The sequence below is a fragment of the Gavialis gangeticus genome, unplaced genomic scaffold, assembly GCF_001723915.1.
Source record: "Gavialis gangeticus isolate Ggan-Ray unplaced genomic scaffold, GavGan_comp1, whole genome shotgun sequence".
Taxonomy (NCBI): Eukaryota; Metazoa; Chordata; order Crocodylia; family Gavialidae; genus Gavialis; species Gavialis gangeticus.
The window spans coordinates 34,851,506-34,863,763 of record NW_017728993.1 but is presented as its reverse complement, the minus strand read 5'-3'; the positions used below and the strand labels follow the sequence as shown (position 1 = coordinate 34,863,763).

Genomic DNA, 12,258 nt, shown 5'->3' with positions numbered 1-12,258 from the left:
GGGGGACGGGGCGGGACCCGCTACCCGCGCCCCGCCATGCAGAAGCCGCCCCCGTCCGTCCCGGGGTCCGCGGCGATGGCGGCGGCGGCGGGCGGGGCTGGCAGGTGCAGGGGCCGCCGCTTCCCCCCGGCCCTAGGGCCAGGCCTGAGAGGATCCCTGCTTGGGCCCGGGCGGACAGCGTGGAAACAGACCCCGCCCGTGTCGGCGCGGCCTGGCCGGCTCCTCGCTTGGGAAACCCAGCCGAGCCCCCCGGAGCAGCGGGTCCCAAACCGTGGGGCCAACATCAGCGGGTTGGGGTACGGGGCCGTGCGGAGGAAACGTTTGGGAAGCCACCTGGGCCCACACCAAATCCAGACGGAGGGAGGAGCAGGCTGGACCCCCCCTTTGGTACTGGGAGCTGTCCCAGTTAACACCGGGCCTCAGTGCTCTCAGCTCATTTGCCTGCATTGCCAGTGAAGACCAGTGTAAAAAGGGCTGGGCTGCTTCAGAGCAGTTGGGTGCTGCAACAGGACCCTACTGACTGAGGGCCAGCTCGACCTCTGCACCTACAAATACCAGAGATGTGTTTTCTGACTGCACAAGGGCTGCAATGCAAATGCTGCATGTACAGCAGCTGTACTACAGTGGGACTGCACGGGCACCTCGCCTCCAACACTTGCAGTAAGTTATGGTTAGAGTGACACACGGTAAATGCTAACGCATGCTTCGCCACGACTAGGTTTCTCAAGCTGCAGCCGACTTGAAGCAGTTCTGTTTGCAGAACGCACAGCATGATCCCCTGTTGACAGGAGTATCTTCAAGTACAAATCCATTCCGACCCCAGAAAGTCTGCTCCTTTTTGTAACATGGTGAAATACCGTTGTATCTTTCAGTGGTAAGTTTCTAAAACTATAAGCAATGATGTCTTGTTTCTTTTCTGACACTGAATACCTAAAACTAGCTACTCCTGTGTCTTAAAGGAGATCAGATCTTGGTGGGAAAATTTACTGAGAAATTCAAAGTGCACTATATTTCCTCCCCAAAAAGGATGTACTGCTACTGTAAGGCATTTGGACAAAACTCTGTGCCTGTGTCAGATAGGTACAGAGCAGCTACAGCATGAGTTGTGACAGTGCAACACCGCATTCTGCCTTGACACAGTGCCTCGATCTGAACTTCTTAAAATAACTTCGTCTTCATGCCAGTTTAGTTTTCTGTTTTCTCTCAGGAAAGGCTGTTAAGGGTAGTCCTAAAAACCTTTGTCCAATAATAACCATACCAAGATCACAGAAGATTCTGTTACAGTCAGTGCTGACTACTTTGCTCACTCTGACTGTGATAGATTTGGATTGAGCAGTGTAGTTTTCACATTTGCTTTGGATTGCCTAATATTGCTACTGATTATGAAATTAGACTGATTTCCAAATTGCTTGAAAAATCCAGTGCTTTAGTTCAAAAACAAAGTATATGTACAAATTTAAGGATTACTATTTTTTCTCAGCATGCCAGTTATAGAACATGTAGGCCACATCCAGGCGAGCGTGAATGTAGCACTACATACTGCACACACTTTTCTCTGGTGCCACACACGCAGGCATTTGTTATACTGCTACTTTGCAGCAGGAGGCCTTTTTTTTTTTTACCCTGGAAAACCCATGTAAGAAAATCCATGCTGTAGCTCTTTGCGGGGATGGGGGTGGGGGAAGAGGGTGGCTCCTGCTGCTGCTTGCACCCCCAGAGGATACTGGGGGGGGTGCCCCCTGGATCTGTGTGGGAAGGGGTGAGCAGCAGCTGGAGCTATCTATGCAGGGCTCCTCTCAGTGGGTGCTGGGCTCAGAGTGGGCACTGGCTCAGAGTGCTGCATCCCCCCCCAAATTTCACTGCTGCTCTCCTCCTGGCCACAGTCTGGCTCTTCCCAGTGTGTGGGTAGAGGTGGGGCTGTGGCTGGCAGCAGCGGTGCTGGGAGCGGGGCGCCAAAATTTGGGGTGGATACAGCATTCTCCCAGTGCCTGCTTAGAGCCCAGCCCCTGCCAAGAAAAGCTCCACTTAGGGGAGCATATACACCCCCATGCCCCTGTGCGCTCCTGGGATACAAGCAGCAGGGGGAGCTGCCCCCTTCCTCACCATGGGGGGCATTGATCTGCCCCCACTCCCCATGCCCCTTCCCTTCCACCACACTGGATTTACCAGCTGGGAGGCAGCTGTATCAGAAATCAGATTGGTATCTGCTAGTCTGTCTCCTTAACTATTGGTTATTGGTATCAGTCCCAAAAATCTCTATCAGTGCACGCCTAGTAAACAGGTCCCCTCCACCCCCAACATGAATCTGAACGACATTAGTGTCATTAAAATATTTTTACAACTCCTGCAAAAATAATTGAGCTACTTCCATCTTGATTAATATAAATTTGAGCGTCTCACCTTCTGAAATGAGCTTGGTACATGGCAACATTCTTGACATATATTTATACTATAATATTTTCCTAAACAACATCTGAGACAGTGAATTCTAGATGAGGGGCTAAATACTGCTACATTTTCTTAGCTACTGTGGGATATCAGATTTATAACTTACATATTGCTGATGGAAGCTCAAATGGTTGGTAATAGACTGTATACAAAAAAAAAATACAGTACTAATCCTGTTCTGCTAGACTGTGTGACAACAGTGCTCAGGAATTAAGGTACATTGGTATCATCTCCTTTGTCGCATCCTCTCTCCCTCCCCAAAAGCTTTTAAGTTACTTTTCTTGATTGTTTCTGTCATCCTCAGCTCCCCCACAACAGTCAGCTTTGTGGTTGTAATCTAAATATTTTAAGGAGGAGCCAGAAAGATTGGACAGTGGTAACAGCCATCAGCATCTTTTCACAGTTAAATGAAATGTAATTTCCTTAGTGGCTCAGAGCCAGCTACCAAGAGCTTGTCCCTTAGTCTCCATCGTAGAGTAAAGCACTATCTGAAGCTGTTGTCTTGGGTTGGTGGAGAAAGGCAGGCCTTTCCATTTGTGGAAAGACATCTGCTGACCCAACCCAGTTAGTCTGGGCATCTCCAGTCTGGAGGAGGTTGAAAAACACATTTGTTTCTGTAGGTACAAATTTCCTTTCCTTTGTCCAATTCTGGAAGACAGCTGTGAAGCTAAATCAACTTTCATACCTTCAATGTTCCCTAAAAGAGTTGTATCATTCGGAATACACACTTAACTTTTTTCTTTTTTATATCTTTCAGATCTTTTAACACCTTTTTGTAGCTGCAAATATGTACTGGGGTGGAGAGTGCCTTAAGGAGTGCCTTGATACAAAGTCCATGCAAAAAGCTTAGCTTCAGTGTGCCAAATTTAACTGTAAATTGCTACTGTTGTCAAACCTCTTACCATCTACCTCTCCAAATGAACTGTGTACCACTTGCAATACATTCTATTTTGGGAAGGAACCAATTTTATAATGCCGTGCAAAAAAATAAAAATGTTTTAACTTAGCCTGTTTTTTCTGTTACTGATGCATAAACTCTTTCGCTCCAGTGCTTGGAGCTTCTAGTCAAATTTTTTTCTAGAGCCTTCATCAGATCTGAGTCTGTAACCACTGCAGGTATTCTACTACCTTTGCTTGGATTTCAATTGGAATGTTGTTTAAAGAAAATCCCTAAGCTACATCAAAAGTATTATCTATACTCAAAGGTGGAGGCCTGAGAGCAGTGTGTGTGGGGGGAGCAGACTGGGCTGGGGGGGACCCTTCCCAAAAAAGATCAGATACTGATTTATAATAGAGGAAGAACTTGCACTGCCATCTTTTCTACTTGAAATACAAAACCTGCAAGTTATAGTCTGCTTAGATAAGGTAAGAGTACACTTAGAAAACAATTGTGTCCTTTGGGAAAGGAGGGGAGGCTGCACTGCACAGGCCAGGTGTCTCAGCAAGGCATTAGACTGTGTGCATTTACTGTCTGTAGGACATTTTCAGTGTACTTTAACCATAAGTTCTCTTACACAGACTCTTACTTTATTATATTGGTTTGTAAGGAAAGATACTTAAATAGGCAATGTCTAAACACTTATGCAACTGATTTAAGCTAAAGAACTTTAAATCCTTTGTCCTGACTAGTTAAGTTGAACCTGAAACTTTTTGGTAGAATAATATTGGTACTGTAAGGGTAATAAGTGCATGGTTTAGAGAAGGGATGTTCAATTGCCAGCCCATGGGCCAGATTGGGCCCCTGGCAACATGTCATCCAGCCAGTGGTAATGCAGAAGACAGTGTGGAGCCTGGTATGTGGGGTTAGCTGGAGGCAGTACAAGATTCAATCCTAGGATGCAGGACTGGGTAGAGGCAGCATGAAGCCCGTAGGCCCAATTCTGGTATGCTTGGGTGGTGTGATGCCCAGTCTGGCTGTGCAGGCTTGATCCTGGACCACAGGGTCTGAGATCCAGCCCATGGACTGGCCCTTTGCCCCTCATTGGGCCCATGAGTTTAGAGATAAAGGAACTGGTGTTAATGTCTTACCTGTTTAAACTGCAAGCAGTCTGAGTTTAGCCACCTTACAAACGAGCACCCAACCATGTTACTCTGAGAACAAATTGTTATTACAGAATTTACAACTTTGCACTGGTATTGGCCCTAAAACTTTAGGCAAGTCACAATGATTCATATATGGCAACCTACTCGTATTCCAGAAGAGCTCAGTTTTGAATAAGTGGCACTAGCACTTTTAATATTAAGAGTCAATGTTTATGCTTATTTGAAAAGACATCTTTCTTCATCTGCTCACAGGAAAGTTTGAAAATGTGTTTTTGTCTACGTGTAAAAATAATGCTCAGTAATGAGCACCACTGCTTATTAATTGGAGATGACAGGATCCAGGGCTCCAAACTTGTTAATTTGGTGCAAAGAGCTCAAGAGCAGTTTGGTATTCCTATTCATCAGGTACAACCAGAATACTCTTCCCATTATAGATGGAATTTTCTTCTACTTGTATCCATTTCACGGTGCTGAAATGTAAAGAAAACATTTGCTAGTTAATGCAACAGCAGACCTCATCTTATACTGGACATTTTATTATATATGTAAATATAGTAAAAACAGTAACAAGGAAGAAAAAGTTGCATCCGTTTCAAATGGCATCGCTGCTCCACCATAAAAATGCCTTAGTTTAGCTGAGTAACAGCGACTGGGGAAAACAGTTCAGCTACTCCATTATTCAAACTCATAAAAGATAAATTCCCTTTGTTTAAAAAGATGACAGAGTACCAGTCCTGCAGCTGTGGCTAATGTTGCCTAATCTTGCTAAACTTGGAACTCCATTGTAAAGAGGCAGCAGAGTGGTTCAATATTATGATTTTTTACCATTTTCAGTTTATTAAAAATTGCATAAGAGTTAGTTTAACTTTCCATTGCAGGCACTTCTCTCCTATATGGGGGATAAGTGTTTGCATCAAATTTAAACTCATTATTAATTCTTATATGCAGCTTAAAAAAAAAAAAATCTAGTCAAGCTGCAGTAAAAAGGTCAGATCTCAGTGAACTTTACAAAATATACCACAGCATACTTCTATAATCAAGTATGTAGAACATGAACTACACTTCGCTACTACAGAATCAAAGTATATTGACATTCATTATTCTTGGGTTTGGTTAGTTTTTTTATTTATTTATTTTTTTATTTACTGCCAACATAGAACATTTCTAGTTCGCAGATTAAAAAAAAAATAAGTTTTCAATATTTCACTTGACTCATTTCCATACTTTATAATAGGCTACCATTTGCAGCAGCATTTCAGAATGCCAAAGTTTAAGTACACCTGAGGTACCCAGTGTCACTATTGTCAAACATACCTTGTGAATCCACTCATACTCTCCAAACTTAGAATCAAAGGTTCCTTTCTGAATGGACCTTAGCTTCAAGGTAAAACGTGGCCCAAGCTCTTGAATCCCCACCTTCTTCTCGCTCTTGAAGATATACCTGCAGAGTCAAAAGAAAACATATTGGATAGGCTGCTGCAGGACTGATGCCTCTCTTAGCCATTTACAAAATTTCAGAAAAATTCACCTGTGAAATCTGAAAAAGATATAGTCCCGCTGATTGTGAAATGTAGCAACTTGTCTTCCAATGAACTGAGGATCATGTGGAAAGAGAGAGGCAAGCATGCGACCAACAGAATGTCCCAGTCGTGTTGTAAAATTATTCAGGATTACTTCAGGTATGTGTTCTGTGGGCTCTTTCCCTTTTCGCTGGAATGAAAAAGTTGAGTTACCAGAAAACAACAAATACAGAGTTTTTAAAAGGCATTAGTTACCAACATCAAAACAGAGGGGAGTCAGAGCTAAGTGATGTTATCATCCTCATAAAGTGCTATAAAAACCATTTTTTTGTGCATGTTATACACAGAAGTATATGCATCATGTACATACCATCAGTTGGTAATGTGTGGGAACCTTAAATACTAATGATAGAGGCAGCTTTCTTGAATAAATTACTATATTATTCTCTTCCATAGCTTCATGCACTAAATAAATAGCCTATGGGAAGTGTTGTGGTGATAGGGAATTCAGAATATTACAGTTTGCTCCTTGTAACAGCACTCTAATCTAAACAATATCTATACAAATCTGGGGAAGTGTTGTCTTGGATTGGTACACAATTAGTTTTATATAATGTTATCACCATGACTGCAAGAACACATCATGGAAATAATTAACTGAAAAAAACTAACGCTCCTTCAGCAGCAAGAAAAACTTAGCCTTAAAGAAACCAGCAAATTACCATCATCTTTACAAAACAAATCGAACAAACACACCAAGGATGAACCTTCCTCAGTACGCAGAGAGAGAGAGAGAGAGAGAGAGAGAGAGAGGAGAAAAAAAAAAGTGTGTGGTAGAAGAAGAAACCTTTAAGCAATCTGGATCCTGCATACACTGGATTTTCACTTTTATCTGACAGATAAGCAACCTCACCTTTATTTCTTTACGCAGACGAACACTGCTCATTTTAAAATGAGCAGTTGGACCATCAGGCAAATGACTTAAAACAAGACCGTCTGTTCATCTTGAGTTAAGATGAAGATAAAAATAATCCAGGGTGCAGTTTAAACATGCTACATCAAAAACACTTTACAAAGAAACATGAATTTTGGTTAGAGGAACATTCATTGTTACAGTGGAAATACATAATTTGTATAATCCATACTTAGGGACCCACTCAAATTACAATTTCATAAATTTTTGCAGAAACTGCAAAAAATGATTTCTACAAAAAATGGAAGTTTGTGATTTTGCATAGAAATTGCTGGGAAAAAAGTTCTAAAAATAAAATGCTGGCTCCCCAGTGGGTGCCAGCAGCTGTTGTGGCCTGGCCTTGCAACCCAGTGGGGCAGGGGAAGAGCCACTGGCACAAAGGGGAACAGCCAAGATGGTGGCTGCCCCCTCTTCCCTCCACCACCGACTGGCTGAGTGCTGCCTTTTTATACAGCCCTGCCCCACCTCCACCAATCAACAGATGGGCAAGGCAGCATGAAAGGTAGCCCTCTTGGCCAATCAGTGGTGATGAGTGGGGCTGCTAGGGCCCCCTCAGTCAATCAGTACTGTGCCCAGGGTGGGGAGGCTCACTGTGACAGGCCTGTGAAATTGGCCGTCTGCCATCTCAATTGCATACTCTTGTTTCCTTTGAACTGTCTATCTGGGATATATTTATTTTGTGGCTCTCAGATTAAAAGCAATTGCTCATGTTGCTCCTAGGCCAGTTACAACTGCATCATTGACCTACAACTTTGTAGGTTATATTTGGCTTGTGCACTTCTAAGGACAAAACAAACAAAATGACACTACCTCAACTTAGAGCCATGGTGAAATGAAGAGAAAAGGAGCTTATAATAATATGGGAGAGATCTAGCATGCTATTTAGCCAGATACATTTCTCCTTACATTTTCTGGTGCCAGCATAGTCATATACAGCTACCAGAGCCTACTACATGAAGAAACTGCTTCTAGTTTATGAAGGATACTGGGTATTTTGCGATCTTCATTAACAACTATTAGGTCCGTGAAGTTTCTTGCAATACACTGTGGGATAATTTTTTTCAGAGCAAGCCCTCTTCGATAGTAAACATGTGAGTTGGGTACAATGGAAGACAGCTGTTCACAGAATCTCACTGTTCTCTGCAAAACAAAGATTAGATTGCAATCTTTCCAATAGAGAGCAAACCAAAAAGATGTAAAAATGGTTACTTCTGCAAATGCCTCCCTCTGACTGTTTCACTCAAATACCTAGGTTTTTTTTAAAGGATAAAACATTTCTTCCTCAGTGATCCACCTTAGCTCCAAGTAAAACATTACAAATTGAACATGGCACCTAAACAAAACAACAGAGCAAGCAAGAACTTTCTCCTGATATTCTGTTGCAATATAGGTTTGAATAATACTGTCCATCTTTTATCTATGCATGTACATTTTTGGAAGCAGGGAGCAGCTTCCTCCTTTTGGATGAGAACTGTTCATTTCATCACCAAGCATAAAACCAGTAATGCTATTATTCACTATTAATAAGATGACAAAGTATTAGAGGGATACTAAACTAAAAATTAAGTCAATTAAAGCACTGAAAAGTATTTTTCTCTAGTATAAACACCTGTCCCCAAATCCCTTAGATAGTTTAGGGTTTCATAATCCAGACTATGATTTTTAAAAAAGTGCTCGTGTCACTGTGTGAAAATCATGAATGGCCCCAGCCCATGCCAGGTATTGGCACAAAGGTCTGCACATGAAGTTCCTATTGCAAGACTAGGGTCAGAGAGGCAACCAATTATGAGAGCCAACAAGTTCATAAAATAAAATAACTGAAAGAATTCCAGATAGGAGTTGCTATTTCTTATGTAATGGTATCACTTTAACACTGCGTGGGTAGGAGGCAGCTTTGTTAGATTTTAAGCCCAAGCAACTCACAAAAGAAAATTAAGCTTAAACAGTGGCACCACACTCTGCTTCCACCCTCTCTCAGAGGAACCACTTAGTCTAGAAGGAAGACTTTTCCTTGCTCATTCAGTCCTTTGCCTCTCTGTGGAGACTACCAACACAAACATGTTGGCTTAGGTAACTACTGGATCCAAGTTCTCATCAAATAGGATATGAAAGCCTCTCTATCCCATGAACAGTCACCTGGATCATAGAGACTCCCTTAAATAAGTTTAAAGAAATCAGAGAAACAGGAAAAAATTACAAGCTTCATATAAGTGTATTTACCCCTCGAGGTCTGTCTGATGTCGTGATAAGAATCTTGGGAAGTGTCTGTCTATTGAAGTAAGGTGCAAATTCATCTGTAGCTTCATCAAAAGCAACCTAGAAATATAAAGTGCTTTAATCCATTCAATTTTTACTAGAAATAAAATAGTTCACGCCAACATAAATTCTGGTGCCATTAAAGTCAATGGCAAAACTGCAATTATAACATTAAGCCAGAACTTGTAGGTATCCACCCCATTTGTTCCATTCTGAATCTGGGTTTTTAAACAGATATGCAATACAATGGGAAATAAGTTTTTTCTAAAAACAATCATTAAGCAGCAGAAAGTTATCATCTGCATGACTATCAATCCATATATATATATTACACATACACACACACACACACACACACACACCATAAGAACAGAAACAGACTTTAATTAGACTCATTAGCAGATATTTTGGAGGGAAGTACAATTTCTTAAACACATGAAACCACACAGTTAAGTTACCTCTTCATCATTAGGATCCACAGTTGTTTCATCATAAACTCTTTGGTTTTCAATTGTCTTTGGCACGGGCTTTGGTGGTGCCTTAAATAAATGTACATTTGTTTATTAATAAATGTAACACATTAACAAGATTCTTTTTTAAACATGAAATGCAAGACATTTTCACACCGATACTCAGCCAAGCAATATGCTCAATTCTACAGTCTCCTGCGACTAAGTCAATTTTTGGCAATAACTTTTAAAATGCTGAAAGCAAAACCATCTTTACACAACCAGTACCAGTGATACTAACTTCCTCATCATGAACAGATTATCATGAGTCTGACAATAAAAAACAACCCCCAAACACACAAACTACAAAATACTGTCATACTATTCAACCCAATTCATTTTATGCCAAGAATGAAAGAGGGCTCTAAAGTTCATATGAAGTTGTTTTCTATTACTATGCTTTATTCTTCATGTTTCAGCTTCATTTCTTTCCCCACTATTACCTCCAAAAACTTCCGTCTGTGGCTTTAAAATGGAGGTAAATGATCTGGCCCATGGAGCCCCATGGGTTTTGAAGTTGATCCATGCAGCATGTGCTGGACCAGCCCAGCAGCCAGTATGGGACTACGTTGCCCACAGCACCAGCTCTGGCCACTCCTGGCCGAGGCGTGTGAAGTACAGGTCCTAGACTGGCTAGGCTGCCACTTGCAATGCAGTCCCAGACTGGGTGCTGCATCCAACATAGTTTCATAGTGCTTAGGGTCAGAAGGGACCTAAACAGATCATGAGGTCCGACTCCCTGCCCTAGGCAGAAATGGGTGCCACGGTCATATCACCCCAGCCAAATATCTGTCTAGTCTCCTCTTGAAGACAAAACATGAGAGGCAGGGGTCCATGGGTCTCCCACTTGCCAGATCCAGTGCTCCCTCTGCCTGTAAGCTGTGCCCATCTGGCACCTATGCTGCACATGGCACTTGCCTTGGACCAGGCACTGTGTGCTCTGGATCTGATATGCTGGTGGGGGTCCATGGGCCCAATCTGGGCCACAGGGCTGGCCCTGAACCATTCATTTGTCCTGCAAGGCCAGATGAGTTTAATACTCCCGTTTTAAAAGAACAGCACCACAGTCCTGTTGCAAGTTTGCGTAGCATTAAACTCATTCATGAAACAGACTCTTTGCTTACTGCAGCTTGGTAGCAGCTAGACACAAAGAACAGTAACTGTTCTTCTCCAGCTGCCACTAAGCATCCAGAAGCACGGAAAAAAAGTCACTTGGTCTTAGCAACAGGTAACTTGCATTCATAGTTCATAGGTGGTCATGTTATATTTGTTTTATTCAGGGTTACTCACAACACTGATGTCTGCAGCAAACTCTAAAGACTCTTATAGCAACTGCATCACAAGCCTGCTGCCTAAGAGAGCCACTGTATTCATGCAAAAAAAACAAACAACATACCCAGTTTTTCAGAAGTTTACAAATTGACTGGGGAAAAAGAGAGAAAAAAAAATCACCAGCTCCAAATAATACTATAGACCCACTGCTATTTAAAGACTGCCTCAACCATGTGACAACACTGCTAACGCTATGCTGCATCTGGAGTTATTGGCCTGGCCAGACTGGTAGGGTGCAAACAACTCCAAACCCCACCCAAGCAGGGAGGGAAAGGTGTCCTGATTACAGGCCATGGCAGCCTGGGTGCTGCACTGCTTGCATGAGGCAGCAGCAGTAGTGGCAGTAAGGTGCTCAACACCACTGGGGTGGGGCAAAGGAGTCCCGAGGAGGGCTGCAAACCACCATCACTTGCCTGGTCTCCCAGTGCCTCTCTCTCCTTCTTCCGTTTTTTCTTATTTGCCAGCTTTTCCTGAGGAAAATGAGAAACGAAGCAGGAATTAAGACGCAAGGTCAGCTGTATCTCTGCGGCCAGGTGAGAGGAGGTGGGATCCCCCCGTCATATCCCAACCACCCCTCCCCATCCTGAGGCTGCCGCCCCCCTGCATGACGTCACGAGCGGGAGAAGGTGAGGTGGGGTCCTACCTTCCTCTGCTGCTGCTTCCAGCGCAGAAACATGAAGTGCCGCCGCTGCTTGTTCTTGATCTCGGACACGCTGAACGCGGGCGGGAACAGAACCCGCTCCGCAGCCGCTCCATGGTCCTCAGCGGGCCCGGGCGCCACTCCACACTGCCTCGTCCCCTGCTCGCCTTGGCTAGCCATGCCGCCAAGTGCAACCGGAAGTAACCCTTGACCCCGCCCAGCCCCTTTTCCTTTCCGGGGCAGGATTCGAGCCCCCACCCCAGCTGACGTAATCGCAGCTGCGCCCGGTTAGAAGGGGCTGCGGACCCGTAGGTTGTGCGTCTGCGTGGATGGAAGGGTCCAGGGCGGGGCCACTCCGGTAAACACCGTGCATATCCGTGTATGCAAAGTATGTCTGTATACACGCACAAATACAAATACACATACACGCGGTCTGTGTAGCACTAGATACACCATATGCGTGTATCTATATAATTATAATAAATATGAGGCCGACAAGGTTATTTGGGTAAAGCAGATCTCTTTTATTAGACCAAT

At 43.4% G+C, this 12,258-nt stretch overlaps 2 protein-coding genes across 2 annotated transcripts in view; one reads left to right on the top strand and one right to left on the bottom strand.

Annotated features, from left to right (window-relative positions):
- GNG5 (G protein subunit gamma 5) overlaps nucleotides 1-3,454 on the top strand; it is a 6,037-nt gene extending 2,583 nt beyond the window's left edge. Inside the window, exons 2-3 of the mRNA XM_019528331.1 lie at nucleotides 719-874; nucleotides 3,206-3,454. Of these exons, the coding sequence (XP_019383876.1) occupies nucleotides 719-844 (126 nt within the window). The 3' untranslated portion in view covers nucleotides 845-874; nucleotides 3,206-3,454. The remainder of the gene's footprint in view (nucleotides 1-718; nucleotides 875-3,205) is intronic.
- A 1,233-nt stretch (nucleotides 3,455-4,687) lies between these two features.
- On the bottom strand, nucleotides 4,688-11,936 carry RPF1 (ribosome production factor 1 homolog). The gene is made up of 9 exons (XM_019501525.1): nucleotides 11,725-11,936; nucleotides 11,495-11,551; nucleotides 9,699-9,779; nucleotides 9,205-9,300; nucleotides 7,971-8,124; nucleotides 6,925-7,007; nucleotides 6,020-6,201; nucleotides 5,806-5,932; nucleotides 4,688-4,961 (listed from the first exon to the last, which is right to left on the bottom strand). The coding sequence occupies exons 1-9, from the start codon at nucleotides 11,899-11,901 to the stop codon at nucleotides 4,920-4,922; spliced, it is 999 nt and encodes a 332-aa protein (XP_019357070.1). The 5' UTR covers nucleotides 11,902-11,936; the 3' UTR covers nucleotides 4,688-4,919.
- Nucleotides 11,937-12,258: the final 322 nt, after the last annotated feature.

Coding starts and splice junctions, on each gene's coding strand:
- RPF1 (XM_019501525.1), bottom strand. CDS start 11,901: ATGGCTAGCCAAGGCGAGCAGGGGACGAGGCAGTGTGGAGTGGCGCCC. Junction 11,552..11,724: donor GGAAGCAGCAGCAGAGGAAG/GTAGGACCCCAC, acceptor CATTTTCCTCAG/GAAAAGCTGGCAAATAAGAA. Junction 6,202..6,924: donor GTCTGCGTAAAGAAATAAAG/GTGAGGTTGCTT, acceptor TTTTCATTCCAG/CGAAAAGGGAAAGAGCCCAC.